Source organism: Ranitomeya variabilis, chromosome 5, assembly GCF_051348905.1.
Source record: "Ranitomeya variabilis isolate aRanVar5 chromosome 5, aRanVar5.hap1, whole genome shotgun sequence".
NCBI classification, from domain to species: domain Eukaryota; kingdom Metazoa; phylum Chordata; class Amphibia; order Anura; family Dendrobatidae; genus Ranitomeya; species Ranitomeya variabilis.
Window position 1 is genome coordinate 446,949,023 of NC_135236.1, and position 19,644 is coordinate 446,968,666.

The window sequence follows — 19,644 nt, forward strand, 5'->3', positions numbered from 1 at the left end:
TGTTCGTGCTCCGGGGCGGCCTATGGGGGGGGTCTTAATGTGGTGCTCTGATTAGGTGTTCATACTGATGGCTTATGACAGGTCACTGATCCATCAGCGACCTCCCCATATTTTACATACTGAATATTATATGGAATGAAAAAAAAATCACATCCAGCAAGCAGGAGGTGGCGCAGCATGATCACATGTATAATATGTATTAAATTATTTTATTTAGGGATATACCGTATTTTCCGGCGTATAAGACGACTTTTTAACCCCCGAAAATCTTCTTAAAAGTCGGGGGTCGTCTTATACGCCGGGAATCGACTTGTACGCCGGTGTATATGGTGGGTGGGGAGGGGGAGGGATCCTGATGACGAGGGGGCGTCTCACAGGAAAGTGAGTAATCCCCATTACCTTATCCTAGCGGTGCAGCGTGGGGGTGTCAGTGCTGGGAGCGGCGGCGGCTGCTGTGTTCTGGTGCGGCGGCTCCTGTTCTGTGTGGGGCCTCTGTGCTGTGAGGTGGCGGCGGCAGCGGCGTATCTTTATCCAGTTGGGGCTCCTCCGGCATCTCCTTAGCCCTGGAGGCCCCGCCGCAACTCCATCGGTGCAATGTGGTGGCCTCCGGGAAAATGGCCGCTGCTCAGATTCAGATCTCGTGTCCCGAGATTTCGGGACGAGATCTGAATCTGAGCAGCGGCCATTTTCCCGGAGGCCACCGCATCGCACCTATTGAGCTGCCTCCGGGAAAATGGCCGCTGCATTGCACTCATGGAGTTGCGGCGGGGCCTCCAGGGCTAAGGAGATGCCGGAGGAGCCCCAACTGGATAAAGATATGCCGCCGCCACCGCACAGCACAGAGGCCCCACACAGAAGAGGAGCCGCCGCACCAGAACACAGCAGCCGCCGCACCAGAGCACAGCAGCCGCCGCACCAGAGCACAGCAGCCGCCGCCTCCCAGCACTGAGACCCCCACGCTGCACCGCTACGATAAGGTAATGGGGGATACTCACTTTCCTGTGAGACGCCCCCTCGTCATCAGGATCACTCCCCCCCCCCCCCCAAAAGGCACATATTCACCGGCCCTATAAGACGACATAGGGTGTATAAGAAGACCCCCGACTTTTAAGAAGATTTTATATTTTAACTGGTAAAGTTGGGGGGTCGTCTTATACGCCCAGTCGTCTTATACGCCGGAAAATACGGTACATTTATTCTGAAAAAAAAAAAATCTTTTTCAAAATGGTTGGTAGAGCCATTTTTTTTTCCTCTAGCAAAATGGCGCCAGCGGCACCTGTGCAGTAGCATCTATCAGATACTACTGTGTAGGCGCGGCTGGCGCAATTTTGAGAAAGATTTTTATTTTTTTAATAAAATAATTTAATGCATATTATAGATGCCATCATGCTGCAGCGCAGGCACCGCCACCTTTCTGCTGAATGTGATTTTTTTTTTTTCAAAACATATTATATTCAGTATGTAAAATAGGGGGGCAGGTCACTGAGGGATCAGTGACCTGTCCTAAGCCATCAGTATGAATAGCTAATCAGAGCACCACATGAAGACCTCCCACGAGCACGAGAATTTCATTAACTCATAACTGAAAATAAAGATTAAAGAACAACCACAAGACAGATTTCATCACCCAAGGTATCATTGTAATCAGTATAAAGGCGCCGACCTGACACCGTGTGTAGGTTACTGTGCACAATCCTGCTGACAGTTTTTGTTTAATTCTGTACAGAAACATAGTCATTGCAGTCTGAAGAAATCTCCTAGCTCTTTATCACGGTAGTATCTGCTCAGCATAATACTTTTTTACAATTTGAATTCAAAACCACTTATTAGACACCTCATACAATGATGATGGTGCCGATTTTACAAAATGTCAAATTACGCATGTGGGTAATGGGAATGGGCTTGGAGACACAACAATTTCGGTAAAAATGTTCCTATTTCTGAAGACCAAACATTTCAATAATAAATGCATTATTGTCTATAATAACAGGACCTATATAAACGGATATGAGACTTGTAGTGGAATGAGTAACTAACAGTTATAATGGAAATATACTGTACATAACCTATGCCCTCATTGTGATACCTCAGAAGATGCACTATAGTCTCAGCCCAAACAGAAGGTTAATTAATGGCTGGCTTCTTATGCTGGTCACTAGGTAAGAAGATTTCTTAATCTGATCCCGGTCATCCTGCTGTGCAGGATTTGTCAGTGCCAGTTTTCAACTGTGACAACACAGTGCATAGCAGACACATGCGGTGTACAGATCAGGGTCTACCATTCTGCCTGTTACTCTTCATAGGGAGTTTTAGAGACAACCATTTTGTGTGTGCTTTCTTAAAATACTAATTTATTTATAGTAATCACAGTATCAGTGTATGAAGAACAAATAATGAAAAGATGTTGAAGTGGTCAGATGCTAAGCCCCAAACACACGCACACCCACACACACACACAAGATGGCTGTCGGCCTAAGATGGTTCGGTCAATCGTTTGCCAAGCTGCTATCTCGGCCATCTCTCCCATACACAGGGTTGTGCTGTCTGTGTTCTCTGGAGAGCAGTCACCAGACATGTCTGGAGGTGGCTTATCTTTGGCATAACAAAAGAATTGGTAGACTGACATTGGAGATGTCGGATCCTTATCCCCCTCGACAATCAATTTTCTAGGGTTTCCATACCCATTAGACTGAGGTAGAAGTCATCATTTTCTATGCAAATAACTGACAGTAGTCTAGTGTGTAAGGAAGGCACTTAGATGTCACTGGGTCATGGAAGAATGGAGTCAAAGTTATTAGGGACATTGCTATGGTCTAAAAAATAGCTGTGTTGGGCTGAATTACATTTTAAACCCTTCCTGTCATCTGTTGTACATGTATGGCGCATATCAGTGCAAATGCATGGAGTGGGCTCTAACCCATAGGATGCCGGCTGTGTTATACAGATGGCATCTGCAACTAACAGTAGTGATCAGAGATAAGCACCGATCGCTGCTGTTAATCTCTAAATTGTCCCTGTTGATCTTTGACAATGTCATTTAAGGTGTGTGGACCAGAAGACATGATGTATTGGAGCTCATCAACCACCCAGGAAAGCAATTGGTGCCAATGGATTGCTATGCTAAAGGCCTCCATGCTATGTTGGTAGTCCTGTTCATTAGAGATCATTATTTTAGCTATGCTTATTTATTTATTTTCCTCACTTAAATACCGACATTAATTCCACAGCGGTTTACAGAGATATTATCAACTATATACTACAATACAATTGTACTACAGTATATACAGTGGCTTGCAAACTTAATCACCCCCTTGACTTTTTACCTATTTTTTTACATTACAACCTGTGTTTAATTATTTTTACAATCCTATTTGTGTGTAATGCATCAGCACTATTTTAAGTTGATGACATGAAATGAGAACTATAGGAATAAATTTAATTTATGGGATCAAATAACTAAAAATTGGCATGTGCATATGTTTTCACCCCTTTTGCTATGAAGCCCCTAAACATTTCTGATGCAAACAATTACCTTCTTAAGTCACATGCTTTGTGAAAGGAAGTCCACCTATGTGCAATCTATGTGTCACACAGTTTGTCAGCATATACACACCTTCTCTGAAGGGCCACAGAGGCTGCAACACCATTAAGCTAGAGGCACCTCTAACCAAGCAACAACATGAAGACCAAGGAGATCTCCAAACAAGTCAGGGACAATGTTGTTGAGAAGTGTAAGTCAGGGTTGGGTTATAAAAAAAAAAAAAAAAAAAATCCCAATCTCTGATGATCCCCGGAGCACCATCAAATCCATTATCATCAAATGGAAAGAACATGGTACCACAACAAGCCTACCACGAGAGGGCCGCCCACCAAAACGCTCAACCTGAGCAAGGAGGGCAGCACAGATACCATACAACCATAATAAGCCGCACACTGCATAGAAGTGCCATTTATGGAAGAGTGGGAAGAAAGAAGCATTTATTTACACACAAAAATCGTAAGGCTCATTTTGAGTATGCCAAGACACATGGGAGACTCCTCAAATGTATGGAGGAAAGTGCTGTGGCCATATGAGACCAAAATTGCACTTTTTGGCCACCAAGATAACAGCTATGTCTGGTGCCAAACCAACACAGCTCATCACCCCAAGAATATCATACCCACAGTGAAACATGGTGGTGACAGCATCATGCTGTGGTGATGGTTTTCGGCAGCAGGGACAGGGAAAATGGTCCTAGTCGAGGAGAAGATGGATGGTGCGAAATACAGGGATAGTCTTGAGTCTTGTCTCAGTTTGTCATTGATTTGAGACTGGGACAGAGGTTCACCTTCCAACAAGACAATGGCTCAAAGCATGCTGCTAAATCAACTCTCTAGTGGTTTAAGTGGAAATGTGTAAATATTTTGGAATGGCCTAGTCAAAGCCCAGACCTTAATCCAATTGAGAATCTGTGGTCAGACTTGAAGATTGCTGTTCACCAGAGGAAGCATCTAACTTGAAGGAGCTGGAGCAGTTTTGCCTTGAGGAATGGGCAAAAATCCCAGTAGCAAGATGTGGAAAGCTCATAAAGACTTATTTAAAGCGACTTGCAGCTGTAATTGCCATAAATGGAGGCTCTACAAAGTACTGAATTTAAGGCGGTGAATAAATATGCACACCGAAGTTTTCAGTTATTTTGTCCTATTTACTGTAGGCATGTTATTTACATGAACCTGATGCAAAACCTCATGTTTTTGAGGTAGCAAAACACAAAAAATGCAAAGGGGGTGAATACTTTGGCAAGCCACTGTAGAATAAGCAATCAGCTGATCACAGGTTCAAGTCCTGTCAGATAGCTAAAATAAAAAATGAAAAAGTAAAAAAAATATAAATCCTCTTTAAACCCTTTTAAAAAGAAGAAATGTAAATTAACTGTGGAATTAATTGCGCTATATACAGTAAGTGGGTAAAATAAATAAATACATTGTGCCACAAGAAATACAGCTCCATATTGCTATTTTGATGTAAGAATAAAAAACATTCAGCTTTTTGAAGTCGGGAAGGAAAACAATAAAAATAAAAAACAAAATTGGTCATGGTGGAAAGGAGGTAAATAAAACTCAGAGCTACAGTACATGTAGGAGAAAACAGCATAGGACAGATGCATCACAGGCAAACTAGATAACAATTCCGATACAGCCACTGTTTCCAGGTGCTCCTTTTTTTTGGGGGGGGGGGGATGATAATCATTAAGGGTAAAATATAACTTTTAATGAAAAAAGTAAAAAAAAAGTCCAAAAATAATTTATTAATGAGATAAGTGCTGAGTGCAAAACAGTGATGTGCAAATAGATGCAAGCAATTGAAGATGGTAAATATAGGGGAGTATATTAGAGAGAAAACATCCCACATCAATTAACAGAGTACCAATTGTATGGCAATATAGCAGCCACACTCTTTGAATATACAGGATACATCCTATTGAAGCTCCCCTGATGAATCTTTAATGACGAAACGTGTTGGGAGATAGGTGTTTGTACGGGTCTTACTTACAAGTTGATTTAAACTGGATACAAATATCATCTTGTGCTATTTGTACTGTGTAGATTATGGAATAAGGGACATCATATCATGCATTGCTTTGATGCTTTCCATATCCACACGGGTATTTTCTTATATAAGGAATGGATTGAATGGCATCACGTTACACATGTCTAAATGCTTTCTATAGCCACATGGTTTTTGTCTTCTACAGTCATGTTTGCGGCTGCTAATGATTATGTTGTGACTGGTAATTATACCGTATAAGAAAATTCATTTTTTTTTATTAAAGGCCCCGTCTCACATAGCGAGATCGCTAGCGAGATCGCTGCTGAGTCACGAATTTTGTGACGCAACAGCGACCTCCATAGCGATCTCGCTATGTGTGACACGTACCAGCGATCAGGCCCCTGCTGTGAGATCGCTGGTCGTGTCGGAATGGCCTGGACCTTTTTTTGGTCGTTGAGGCCCCGCTGACATCGCTGAATCGGTGTGTGTGACACCGATCCAGCGATGTCTTCACTGGTAACCAGGGTAAACATCGGGTTACTAAGCGCAGGGCCGCGCTTAGTAACCCGATGTTTACCCTGGTTACCAGCGTAAATGTAAAAAAAAACAAACACTACATACTCACCATCTGATGCCCGTCCGGTCCCTAGCCGTCTGCTTCCTGCTCTGACTGAGATCCGGCCGTACAGCGAGAGCGCAGCGTGCAGCAGTGACGTCACCGCTGCGCTCTGCTCTCACTGTACGGCGGCTCAGTCAGAGCAGGAAGCAGACGGCTAGGGACCGGACGGGCACCGAAAGGCGAGTATGTGCTGTTTGTTTTTTTTGTAACCAGGGTAAACATCGGGTTACTAAGCGCGGCCCTGCGCTTACTAACCCGATGTTTACCCTGGTTACCCGGGTGCTGCAGGGGGACTTCGGCATCGTTGAAGACAGTTTCAACGATGCCGAAGTCGTTCCCCTGATCGTTGGTCGCTGGGGAGAGCGGTCTGTGTGACAGCTCCCCAGCGACCACACAGCGACTTACCAACGATCACGGCCAGGTCGTATCGCTGGTCGTGATCGTTGGTAAATCGCTTAGTGAGACGGGGCCTTTACTCTTATTTGAAGATTGGTATAACACAGACCTAAGGCCCCGTCTCACTAAGCGATTTACCAACGATCACGACCAGCGATATGACCTGGCCGTGATCGTTGGTAAGTCGCTGTGTCCCCCTGCAGCACCCGGGTAACCAGGGTAAACATCGGGTTACTAAGCGCAGGGCCGCGCTTAGTAACCCGATGTTTACCCTGGTTACCAGCGTAAATGTAAAAAAAAACAAACAGTACATACTCGCCTTTCGGTGTCCAGGTCCCTTGCCGTCTGCTTCCTGCTCTGACTGAGCCGCCGTACAGCGAGAGCAGAGCGCAGCGGTGACGTCACTGCTGTGCTCTCACTTCTCACTGTACGGCCGGGAGTCAGTGAGAGCAGGAAGCAGACGGCAAGGGACCTGGACACCGAAAGGCGAGTATGTACTGTTTGTTTTTTTTTACATTTACGCTGGTAACCAGGGTAAACATCGGGTTACTAAGCGCGGCCCTGCGCTTAGTAACCCGATGTTTACCCTGGTTACCAGTGAAGACATCGCTGGATCGGTGTCACACACACCGATTCAGCAATGTCAGCGGGGCCTCAACGACCAAAAAAAGGTCCAGGCCATTCCGACACGACCAGCGATCTCGCAGCAGGGGCCTGATCGCTGGTACGTGTCACACATAGCGAGATCGCTATGGAGGTCGCTGTTGCGTCACAAAACTTGTGACTCAGCAGCGATCTCGCTAGCGATCTCGCTATGTGAGACGGGGCCTCTAGTGGTGAGCTTATCTCATTGGTATCACTATTGCCTCTTTTATATACTCAAGGCCAAGTGAGGTTACAGTTGACTGTGTTATTGCCATACAATTGGTTCTGTTAATTGATTTGAGAAGTTTTCTCTCTAATATACTCCCCTATATTTACCATCTTCAATTGCATGCAGCCATTTGCATATCACTGTTTTGCACTTAGCACTTATCTCATTTATAAGTCATTTTTGAACTTTTTTTTTTACTTTCTTCATTAAAAGGTTATATTTTACCCTTATTGCTTACCCACTTCCAATTTACTGGATATATTTACCTAGCTTCTACATGCTCCTTTTGTTGGCATGTTAATTTCTGATATAAGAAATAAGGGACTATCTATTCGATAATGATCTATGAACTATTATCACACAGACCTAAATCTGCAAAGGAAACAGAGAGCAACAGAGCCCAAAGAGGGGACAGAGAGCATCTCAGCTCACAAGATAAGACAGAACAGTATAGCCCAAAGTGAGGGTAAAGAGCAGCACAGCCCATGTGGAAAGACAGGGTAGCATATTCCAAAGAAAGAGTAGAGAGCAGCACAGCTCACAGGAGACTACAGAGCAGCAGATCCCAAAGAGAGGATAGAGAGCAGCACAGCCCACACAGCCCACATGGGAAGACAAAGCATCATAGCTCAAAAAGAGAATGGAAAGCAAAACAGCCCATAGAGTTAGACAGAACAGTACAGCCCAAAGAAAGGATAGAGAGCAGGACTGTCCACAGGGGGACGAGAGAGAAGCAGGACTGTCCACAGGGGGACGAGAGAGAAGCTATATCCGCAGAGGAACAGAGAGCAGGAAATCACATGGGTAACAGTAACACAGCACAAAGAGGGGATAAAGAATAGCAAAGCCCACAGTGGGTGCAAAGAGCAGCAGAGTTGAGGGACATGGAAACAGCAAGCACATAGGTGGGGACGAAGCAACATCAGGAACACAGCAAGAAACTGTAAAGCAGCAAGCACATAGCTGGAGGCATACACCATTGTGTAATTAGTTAAGAAGGCACCAGAGCTTGCAGAAACTACCAGGAATATCATATGGTAATACTGCTACTGTTCTCCATGCACAGGATGCATGTGTAGAGACACAGGGGTCGGCGTGCACCCAGGTCCGCTAGCCGAAACCACATGGACCAGGGAACTTTCTGCCGAACGCCCGCTGCCCCTTTAAACGTGGGCAAAATGCTACTCAGGCTGAGGCTAAAACAGTGTGGCAATGCTTTGTTGAACCACAAAACAGGCAGATAACATGTAGAACAGTCCCAGCCAAATATCCCAAGATAGTGCACATTAGAGTCTCACCCTTCACCAGGATAATGGCAGCTGTTACTTCAGAGCTCCCAGTATCGGCTACCCCACCTGTGGCACACACAGAGAGGAGGTAAGACAAGCTTAGGAAGATGACAGTCCATTGAGTTACAAGGCCAGTTGACCCGAGGATCACAACCTGGCTTCTCTGAACATCTCCATGGAGCCGTTCAACCGAGAGGTCCCAATCCTGGCTTTCTCCAAACGTATCCATGGTTCAGTGATGGTCAATAGAGCAGATCTGTATTCTTCCAACCAGAGCTGAGGTCACCTAGGTTGTTTCCTGTAGAATTATAGATCCGTGTGTTTTGTGATGGGGCCATGATGTATTGGCAGCAGTCCTGCAGGGTCCCCTGGATGTTTGGATGTCTTGGCAGAATTTCTGTCTCTCTCTCTGTGTCTCTCTACAGAGGCATGTAACCCATTTTTATATTTAACAAGCGTCCTTAAGTCCAGCATCACAGATAAGGGGAAGAATGGTGATGACCAAGTCTCCTTGTTTGATTATGTAATCTATTTGCATAATTTTCCTCCTCTGTTTTAAAAATCAGCAAACTATGTGGGCTACCCAATGCATAATTAGCATATCAATACACATCACTAGTCATCAAGGATAAGAGCAAAATATGTTATATCAAATATCAGCTTACGAGTCAGTATTCCAGGCTTACACAAACAAAAGTCTGTTTTCTTGACCAGCCAGAAAGAAATGCTTAAAATTGAAATATCAACATACAGATAACAGCATACTCTTTCTGGCTTGCTAAAAAAAAGTTGTCTGGTTAATTAAGTTACATAGTTATTAAGGTTGAAGGAAGACTTTAAGTCCATCTAGTTCAACCCATAGCCTAGCATGCCCTAACATGTTGATCCAGGGGAAGGCAAAAAAACCCCATGTGGTAAGAGTAAGCTCCATCATGGGGAAAAAAATTCCTTCCCGACCCCACATACGGCAATCAGACTAGTTCCCTGGATCAACGCCTTATCAAGGAATCTAATATATATACCCTGTAACATTATACTTTTCCAGAAAGGCATCCAGTCCCCTCTTAAATTGAAGCAATGAGTCACTCATTACAACATCATACGGCAGAGAGTTCCATAGTCTCACTGCTCTTACAGTAAAGAATCCGCATCTGTTATTATGCTTAAACCTTTTTTCCTCCAGACATAGAGGATGCCCCCTTGTCCCTGTCACCGGTCTATGATTAAAAAGATCAGCAGAAAGGTCTTTGTACTGTCCCCTCATATATTTATACATTAACATAAGATCACCCCTTAGTCTTCGTTTTTCCAAACTAAATAGTCCCAAGTGTAATAACCTATCTTGGTATGGCAGACCCCCCAGTCCTCTAATAACCTTGGTTGCTCTTCTCTGCACCCGCTCCAGTTCAGCTATGTCTTTCTTATACACCGGAGACCAGAACTGTGCACAGTATTCTAAGTGTGGTCGCACTAGTGACTTGTATAGAGGTAAAATTATGTTCTCCTCATGAGCATCTATGCCTCTTTTAATGCATCCCATTATTTTATTTGCCTTTGTAGCAGCTGCCTGACACTGGCCACTGAATATGAGTTTGTCATCCACCCATACACCCAGGTCTTTTTCATTGACGGTTTTGCCCAGAGTTTTAGAATTAAGCACATAGTTATACATCTTATTACTTCTACCCAAGTGCATGACCTTACATTTATCCCCATTAAAGCTCATTTGCCATTTATCAGCCCAAGCTTCTAGTTTACATAAATCAGCCTGTAATATAAAATTGTCCTCCCCTGTATTGATTACCCTGCAGAGTTTAGTGTCATCTGCAAATATTGAAATTCTACTCTGAATGCCCCCTACAAGGTCATTAATAAATATGTTAAAAAGAAGAGGGCCCAATACTGACCCCTGTGGTACCCCACTACTAACCGTGACCCAGTCCGAGTGTGCTCCATTAATAACCACCCTTTGTTTCCTATCCCTGAGCCAACTCTCAACCCACTTGCACATATTTTCCCCTATCCCCATTATTCTCATTTTATGTATCAACCTTTTGTGTGGCACCGTATCAAAAGCTTTTGAAAAGTCCATATACACTACATCTACTGGGTTCCCTTGGTCCAGACCGGAACTTACCTCTTCATAGAAGCTGATCAAATTAGTCTGACATGATCGGTCCCTAGTAAACCCGTGCTGATACTGGGTCATAAGGTTATTCCTCTTCAGATACTCCAGTATAGCATCCCTTAGAATGCCCTCCAGGATTTTACCCACAGTAGAGGTTAAACTTACTGGCCTATAATTTCCGAGTTCAGTTTTTGTCCCCTTTTTGAATATTGGCACCACATTTGCTATACGCCAGTCCTGTGGTACAGACCCTGTTATTATGGACTCTTTAAATATTAAAAATAATGGTCTATCAATGACTGTACTTAATTCCTGCAGTACTCGGGGGTGTATCCCATCCGGGCCCGGAGATTTGTCAATTTTTGTGATTTTTAGACGCCGCCGTACTTCCTGCTGGGTTAAGCAGGTAACATTAAATTGGGAATTATTATCACTAGTCATATTGGCTGCCATGGGATTTTCTTTTGTAAATACTGATGAAAAAAAGTCATTTAGCATATTGGCTTTTTCCTCATCCTCATCCACCATTTCACCCAGACTATTTTTAAGGGGGCCAACACTATCATTTTTTAGTTTCTTACTATTTATGTAGTTAAAGAATATTTTGGGGTTATTTTTGCTCTCTCTAGCAATGAGTCTCTCTGTCTCTCTGTCTCAATCTTTGCTGCCTTGATTTGCTTTTTACATAATTTATTTAATTTTTTGTATTTATTTAACCCCTTCACCCCCGGAGCTTTTTCCGTTTTTCCGTTTTCGTTTTTCGCTCCCCTCCTTCCCAGAGCCATAACTTTTTTATTTTTCTGTCAATTTGGCCATGTGAGGGCTCATTTTTTGCGGGACGAGTTGTACTTTTGAACGACATCATTGGTTTTACCATGTCGTGTACTAGAAAACGGGAAAAAAATTCCAAGTGCAGTGAAATTGCAAAAAAAGTGCAATCCCACACTTGTTTTTTGCTTGCCTATTTTGCTAGGTTCACTAAATGCTAAAACTGACCTGCCATTATGATTCTCCAGGTCAGTACGAGTTCATAGACACCTAACATGACTAGGTTATTTTTTACCTAAATGGTGAAAAAAAATTCCAAACTTTGCAAAAAAATAAATAAATAAAATTGCGCCATTTTCCGATACCCGTAGCGTCTCCATTTTTCGTGATCTGGGGTCGGGTGAGGGCTTATTTTTTGCGTGCCGAGCTGGCATTTTTAATGATAGCATTTCGGTGCAGATACGTTCTTTTGATCGCCCGTTATTGCATTTTAATGCAATGTCGTGGCGACCAAAAAAACGTAAATCTGGCGTTTCGATTTTTTTTTTCATTACGCCGTTTAGCGATCAGGTTAATGCTTTTTTTTTATTGATAGATCGGGCGATTCTGAACACGGCGATACCAAATATGTGTAGGTTGGGCTTTTTTTTTATTGATTTATTTTGATTGGGGCGAAAGGGGGGTGATTTAAACTTTTATATTTTTTTTATTTTTTTCACATTTTTTTTTACTTTTTTTTTTTACTTTTACCATGCTTCTATAGCCTCCATGGGAGGCTAGAAGCAGGCACAGCCCGATCGGCTCTGCTACATAACAGCGATCATCAGATCGCTGTTATGTAGCTAAAATGCAGGTGTGCTGTGAGCGCCGACCACAGGGGGGCGCTCACAGCCACCGGCGATCAGTAACCATAGAGGTCTCCAGGACCTCTATGGTTACAATGTACAAGCATCGCCGACCTCCGATCATGTGACGGGGGTCGGCGATGCGCTCATATCCGGCCGCACGGCCGGATGCGGTAGTTAAATGCCGCTGTCTGAGTTTGACAGCGGCATTTAACTAGTTAATAGCGGCGGGTGATCGCGATTTCACCCGCCGCTATTGCGCGCACATGTCAGCTGTAAAAAACAGCTGACATGTCGCGACTTTGATGTGCGCTCACCGCCGGAGCGCACATCAAAGCGGGGGTCCCGACATGTGACGTACTATTACGTCACATGTCGGGAAGGGGTTAATGCCTCCTCACTACCTACTTCCTTTAATTCTCTAAATGCTTTCTTTTTGTCCCTTATTGCGCCCCTTACAGCTCTATTTAGCCATATTGGTTTCCTCCTATTTCTAGTATGTTTATTCCCATACGGTATATACTGTGCACAGGTCCTATCCAGGATGCTAATAAATGTCTCCCATTTTCTTTGTGTACTTTTATGTCTCAGGATATCGTCCCAGTTAATTGCACCAAGATCCTCTCTCATCCGTTGGAAATTTGCCCTCCTGAAGTTTAGTGTCCTTGTCACCCCTCTACTACACATCTTATTAAAGGAGACATGAAAACTTATTATTTTGTGATCACTATTCCCCAAGTGACGCCCAACCCTTATATTTGATATGCGGTCTGGCCTGTTGGTTAATATTAGGTCTAGCAGTGCCCCCCTTCTTGTTGGGTCCTGAACCAGTTGTGAAAGGTAATTGTCTCTCATAGTTGTCAAAATCCGATTACCTTTACTGGAACTGCAGGTTTCTGTTCCCCAATCTATTTCAGGGTAGTTGAAGTCCCCCATAATAATGACTTCTCCTTGAGTCGCAGCTTCATCTATTTGCTTTACGAGGATATTCTCCATTGCTTCCATTATTTTTGAAGATTTATAACAAACCCCTATCAGTAATTTATTATTTTTTCCCCCTCCCCTTATCTCCACCCACAGGGACTCTACATTTTCATTAGATTCACCTATGTTATCACGCAGGATGGGTTTTAAGGTCGATTTTACAAACAGACACACCCCACCCCCTCGCTTATCTGTACAATTAAGATACAATGCTGTGTCTCCACAGTATGCTAATACAATGACGCCAGAGCAGGGAAACCTGCCCCCTTGCAAGCTCCTTTGCACTAGTGTCTATACATAAGTTGGCACTGTTCAGTTAGAACTACAAAATAAACTTTATCCTGCAGGACTGAATAAACTACCTCCTGCATTTTACCCAGCACTCATCTGCAATTGACCTGTTCTGTACAGTGCTCAGAGTTTGAGTGTAAAATATGATAGTAATCCATTTATATGTGTTCTGTATTTATCTACAAAATACGTGGGATTTTTACATTTACAGTCTGGATGCCCCCCCCAGCTGAAACACAGTTCTTCAGCATGAAAGAGTTAAGAATTATAATAAAAGTAAGCACTCAATGTCCTTCACTTTCTCTACAGTAAATTTATTGCTGATCGTGAAAGCAGAAGAAGTCTAACTAACAGTCACCTGGAAAAGAAGAAGTCCTGCGATGATTATGTAAGTGGCCTTGCTCTTTACTAGTTGGCTGCTAATGGATATTCCTATTCTTGATATTCCTATTATTGACATTCTGAATATTGCCATCCACATATAACATTATGTTTTGATATAAAAAGGCGATAATCAAATCTGGGAACTGTAACGAGAATGAAAAGTAAAGAAATATTTTTTAATATTCTTCCCTGAGAAACTCAAATCTTTGTGTATGTAGTAATTGTGGGACATTTATTTGTATAACTCTGTGCTGTTAATCTGATATTGCTTTAGTAAATGAATGAAAATATTAAAGGTTTTGTCAGGAACGTTAACAGTGATGGGCTATCCTTAGAATAGGTTAGGTCATCAATGTCGGATCATCCCCATCACCCTCGCCGATTAGCTGTGGCCATGACCGGGTACTGATTTGAACAGGTGGCGGATGTGCAGTAGCTGGCCACAGCCATTCTATAGTCGACAGATGTTCAGGTCCATAACTTAGCAATTTAGGCCCCGCCAACACTAGAAACAGCTGTTTGGGAGGGTTGTGGGGTGTCACACCCCCGCCGATCAGACATTAATGACCTATGTTAAGGATAGATCATCAATGTTAAAACCTCAGACAATCACTTTAACAAGTGAATGTTACCAACTTCCTTGTCATTATGTCACAATTCCTCCTATAGGCATGTCTGGATGCAGTGAATGACAGTTGTGCCATCCAATCTAGGACAGGGGCGTGCGGAGCTGTCAGTATGGTGACTGACAGCACATCCATTCAGTCGGATGCTGGGGTGTGCTGAGCTGTCAGTGTCTTGAGTGACAGTTTAGCTGTCCAATCAGGACCAGGGTGTGCTGGGGCTTCATCCATTTGTCTCCTGTTCAGAGTGATTACCTGGCTATTTAACCATCCATCTGCCTTAGATTGCTGACAATTGTAGATTTGCTCAAGAGTAGTGATGAGCGAGTGTGCTCGACTCTTAATCATGTTTCATGATGTTCGGGTACGCATCAAGTATTGCGGGTGCTCAAGCACCAAGCTTGAGTCCCCGCCCCACATGTTTCATGGCTGGTAGCCAACATGACTGCAGAATTACTGTGTATGGCAGGCAATACCCACATGGGTACCCGCGATACTCGATGCATACCTGAGAACCCGATGCACAATAGAGTGGCGAGCAAGCTCGCTCATCACTACTCAAGAGGTGTGTGTTTTCTCTGTGCTCCTAGTCTTGTATTTTGATCTTTGATGCTCGACCTTGGATTTACTTTTGACTTGCGTTTGCCTCGTCCTTTTTTAATGATCTGCTACCTTCTTGGAATTCGGTCATTGGACTGTTACTTGACTACACATTTTGTCTCACCCCTCTTTCTATGACATACCCTCCTGGCTTTTGACCTTGGACCTCTTGACTACCCAGCTTCACGGCTTGTCCATGAGTAGTGAGTGACTAGCATCACACATTTTGGAGGAATTGTATAATGTTCAGAACTATCTGAATGACAATAGTATAATAAATGTACAGCTAATTCTAGAAACATTTGTGTTTTCTACAGAGTCCAGGCACAACGTCCATTGGAATGTCGGTCTTTAACTTGAGCAATGCTATTATGGGGAGTGGGATTCTTGGCTTGGCTTTTGCTTTGGCGAACACCGGGATAGTACTCTTTGTGTAAGTGTCCATGTTTTGTGTAATATAAGAAGTCAAGTGCTTTTTATTATTCTAAATAAATAATAGTTACCTGTTGTTTCTTAAATGGAGTTTCTTTATATGGCAGTGGTAAAATGGTCTTCCAAACTCTTTTATTTTGGAAAAGATCCTATCATTACGCCTGCATGACTGAAAGCCGACCGCTCCTAGGAAGAATAAGATTCATTTTCTCCCAGCCACTCCAATTTCAGTACACTGGTCGGGCACCTTCATAACGCTATTAACCTGAAGATTAACCCTATATCTGCATGTTCATAGCGTTTCCGGACCTCACAGGTTCCCTTTAAACTGGTTCTTGTAGATGGCTGACAAGAACGGTGGTGCCGTTTCTATCTATAATGTGATAAGACTGCGTCATCAGCATCATGGGCATCTGCTTACTTTTTGTGCAACTGACAATGTTGCAGTATTTTCTACAGTTTCTACAGGCACAAAAAAGGAAATAATTTATTGATTCCTGCACTGCTGGTACAAAAAGTGAAAGTTAGTTTCATACTAACAAAGTTCAAGAATAAATCAATTATACTCCTTATTGTGCACAAATATACAAAACTGTTTTGATATATAATTTGCGTTTCAGATTTGGGTAATGGAAAAAGTCAGAGAGTTGTATAGGGCTTTCTGCAGTTGCAGTGGTTGTAATATGGCCTTGTTACAAGCATGAGTGGCTATATTATTTTTAGTGAAAAGGAAGACACATTGATAAAATTACCAAATATAACGTAACATTTATTATTATATACATTGTATTTAATATCATGTTTTCTCACAAGTAAAATAGTCCAACAAACAGAAACTCCAGACAAAACTTAAAACTTTATTCACACTTCAGTATTGGCAGCCTACATCATCATCAAATACTATTGTTATAGAAGCACTAGAAAATTATCGGGCACCTAGAACTGAAGCTAAACAGAACAGTGACAATGTATACAAAAGGGAATTGACACACTGAGGGCCCACTTCATCAGAATATTCTGGCCTGAAAAGCTTTAAAAAGCTGCAACATTTAGGTGCAACTCGAGGCTGCACTAACCTTTGGCATCCAACGCTGCCCCCATATTGGCCTAGCTAACTGGAACTGTAATTGCCAAAAGTCGTAATGTGTTTGTGCTGCTGCTGAGTTATTTATGTCAGATTTCTCCTAAGCAACTTAATGAATCGCCTCCAAAGTGTCACAGAAACATCCAATACTTTACTGGATAAATAGTATTCATTGATTCACTGATGACCCACTCCATGGGGCACCAGGACTGATTTATCATGACATTTGGCTACCAGGAACCTTATAAGGACTTATTTCACAAGTTTCTACTGTATGCAATTTTTTTTAATATTCATATAGGTGCCCTTACTTCTGTAAAGTATCACACATTTTTTTCCTTGCTAGGATATACTTAGGGTGCAATGATTAAGGTTCCTCAGTGGAATTGCCTTTATTGGGGCTCCTCACCTGTTCTAGGCAGTGTAGTATGTAGTAGTAGTAACAATCATTAATTTTAAGTACATATTTTCTAGAATTTGTAGAATATATTTGTGGGTATTTTGAAGAGAATGCAGATATAGACTGCATAATGAGATGGTTTTGATACTTAGGTTACTTTTCCATTGCCAAATAAAGCTCACATTTTGCACCTACACTATATTACAGCTGTAACATAAGTAATAGGCTTCTGTGAGTTCAGTTTAGCAGAATTCTAAGAGGACCAAGTATTGTGACAGCAATATGATGTGACCTAAAGCACCTGTACTATGGTTGTCTGATGGTGGCTTTACAGTGTAGTAATGTTAGGGTCTCAAAATATGGTTTAATTAAAAGGGTTGTTTGGTAAAAAAAAAATCATCTATGCACACATAGATGATAACTTACTGATCGTCAGAAAGCTGAATTTTTGTCCCCATTGGTTACTTTTATTCCCATTACAAAATGGAGTGATAGGTTGGATGATCAACCGATGCTCCATTCAATCTCTGTGACTGCTGGAAAAAGCCAGGCTTCAATGGGGCGGTGGACAAGAATGCACCCCACCGCTCCATTCTAAAAAAGTGCCCTGTTCTGCTGATCGGTGTGGCTTCTAATGGTAAAACCCTGTCGGATTAATAAATGATCACTAACCTTTATGGTTCTGTGCCATGCAAGTCTTCATACTCTGCCCGGCAGGCTCTGTGCACAAAGCTTTGCCATGTGCATGAGTCTTAAGTCAGCTATACTGCAGATCCCAAGCTGACTTACGTCTTCTCAGGGAACATAGAGGTTTGCGTGACCTTTGCTGTTTTCAAGTTAGCTTCTCTGACAATAAGACCAAAACAGTCCCACAGTGTTTGTAGGGGCCGTGCAATGGTCATCGTCTGGCCTTGCCTCTCAGGGAAACACAGAAATATTATGTGAATGAGTATTATATGGTTTATACACTTTCTAACAAGTGAACTTTATAAAATATATACAGTATATATAAAAAAAGGTAAAAGGGACATGGTTAAGTAGAGTCATAAACTGTGCCATCGTTGTCCAACATAATGGTTTATATAACTGTCAGCCATGAGATACTGAAAGGAACAGAGTAAATATCCCCCAATGATAAATCTTTCAAATTGTATTATTATGAGCACGTTGTTTAAGAGTATGTTAGTTTTTGTTGCCATGGTCTCTTTTAGTTATATTATACCGTGAGGTTTCTATGTACAGTTATTGGGATTTTTTTTACAGCCTCCCTGCATAATAATCCTTTAGTGACACTGTTTACTAGTAGTTACTTTCTACAAGTCACACAGATAAAAGCGACTTTGAGTAGAGGAGATGGTGTCATGTATAAATATGAGCCAATATAGAGAAAATAACCAGCTCATCCATCCCCTGAGCTCACAGATCCGGGCTCCATGGTAATGGTAATCCAAGAGATGGCAGGAGATCCGGTACCTTGGTAAAAACAAGCTTTTATTTGAAATGCTAAAGCATATCTGCTATGGCAAGATCAGAGACAGAGGAAAAACGTCCTACAAAAGACTAATATGGTTGACGCGTTTCGAAGAAGTGTTACTGTGAAACGCGCCAACCATATCAGTCTTTTGTGGGACCTTTTTCTCTGTCTCTGGTCTTGTCATGTCGGATATGCTTTGGAATTTCAAATAAAAGCTTGTTTTTACCAAAGTGCTGCCCGCCTCTAGGATTGAATTTGGATTGCCATAGATGTGCGTCAGCAGCACCTCTAACCTCATCTGCCAGAATTTGGGCTTTAGGAATGCATGTATATGCAGAATACATGAATGAACTTGGATAGTATTTTGTTACCTGTGTAGTTTTCTTTTCTTAAATTATTGCGAAAACAACGAGTATGTTCATGTTTTTTTCTGCTCTAACATTCTAGGACTCCTTGTGTACATTCCCCGAATGCGTCCTTGACATTGTGAATCACCACACTTCCCCTTACAGTCATTTTCTTTGTATAATGGAACGTTTTGTCCACAGACAAAGAGCTGCTAGGGAAAAAGCACAGACAAGGCAGGCTATGACACTTTAAAGAGTCGTCCTGCTCCACCTCCGTATTTGGATAATGTAAGTGATTAATGTCACTGTCAGTGGTAGACAGAAGCTCATGGAATATGCTACCAGCGCTATTATACCACTAGGTTTTAAAGTTCAACAATCAGCAAAGATATTACTGGCACTGCTAAGAAAGGAAACATGGTTGGGAGAATTCCTCTATTATTTATCTACTTGTGTCTGTAAAAAGCATTTTGTTCTTTTGTATTATGATGCCAATATGATTCTAAAATTACAAATTTATTTTTAACTTCAGACACATCTAATAATACATAATACCGACAAATTAAAAATATAGTC

At 42.3% G+C, this 19,644-nt stretch overlaps 1 protein-coding gene across 2 annotated transcripts in view; it reads left to right on the forward strand.

Annotated features, from left to right (window-relative positions):
• The window catches only part of SLC38A1 (solute carrier family 38 member 1), a 110,410-nt gene that overhangs the window by 24,167 nt on the left and 66,599 nt on the right, over positions 1-19,644 (forward strand). For both annotated transcript variants that reach the window (XM_077265392.1, XM_077265393.1), the window contains exons 3-4: positions 14,034-14,112; positions 15,649-15,764. In XM_077265392.1, the coding sequence (XP_077121507.1) occupies positions 14,034-14,112; positions 15,649-15,764 (195 nt within the window). The remainder of the gene's footprint in view (positions 1-14,033; positions 14,113-15,648; positions 15,765-19,644) is intronic.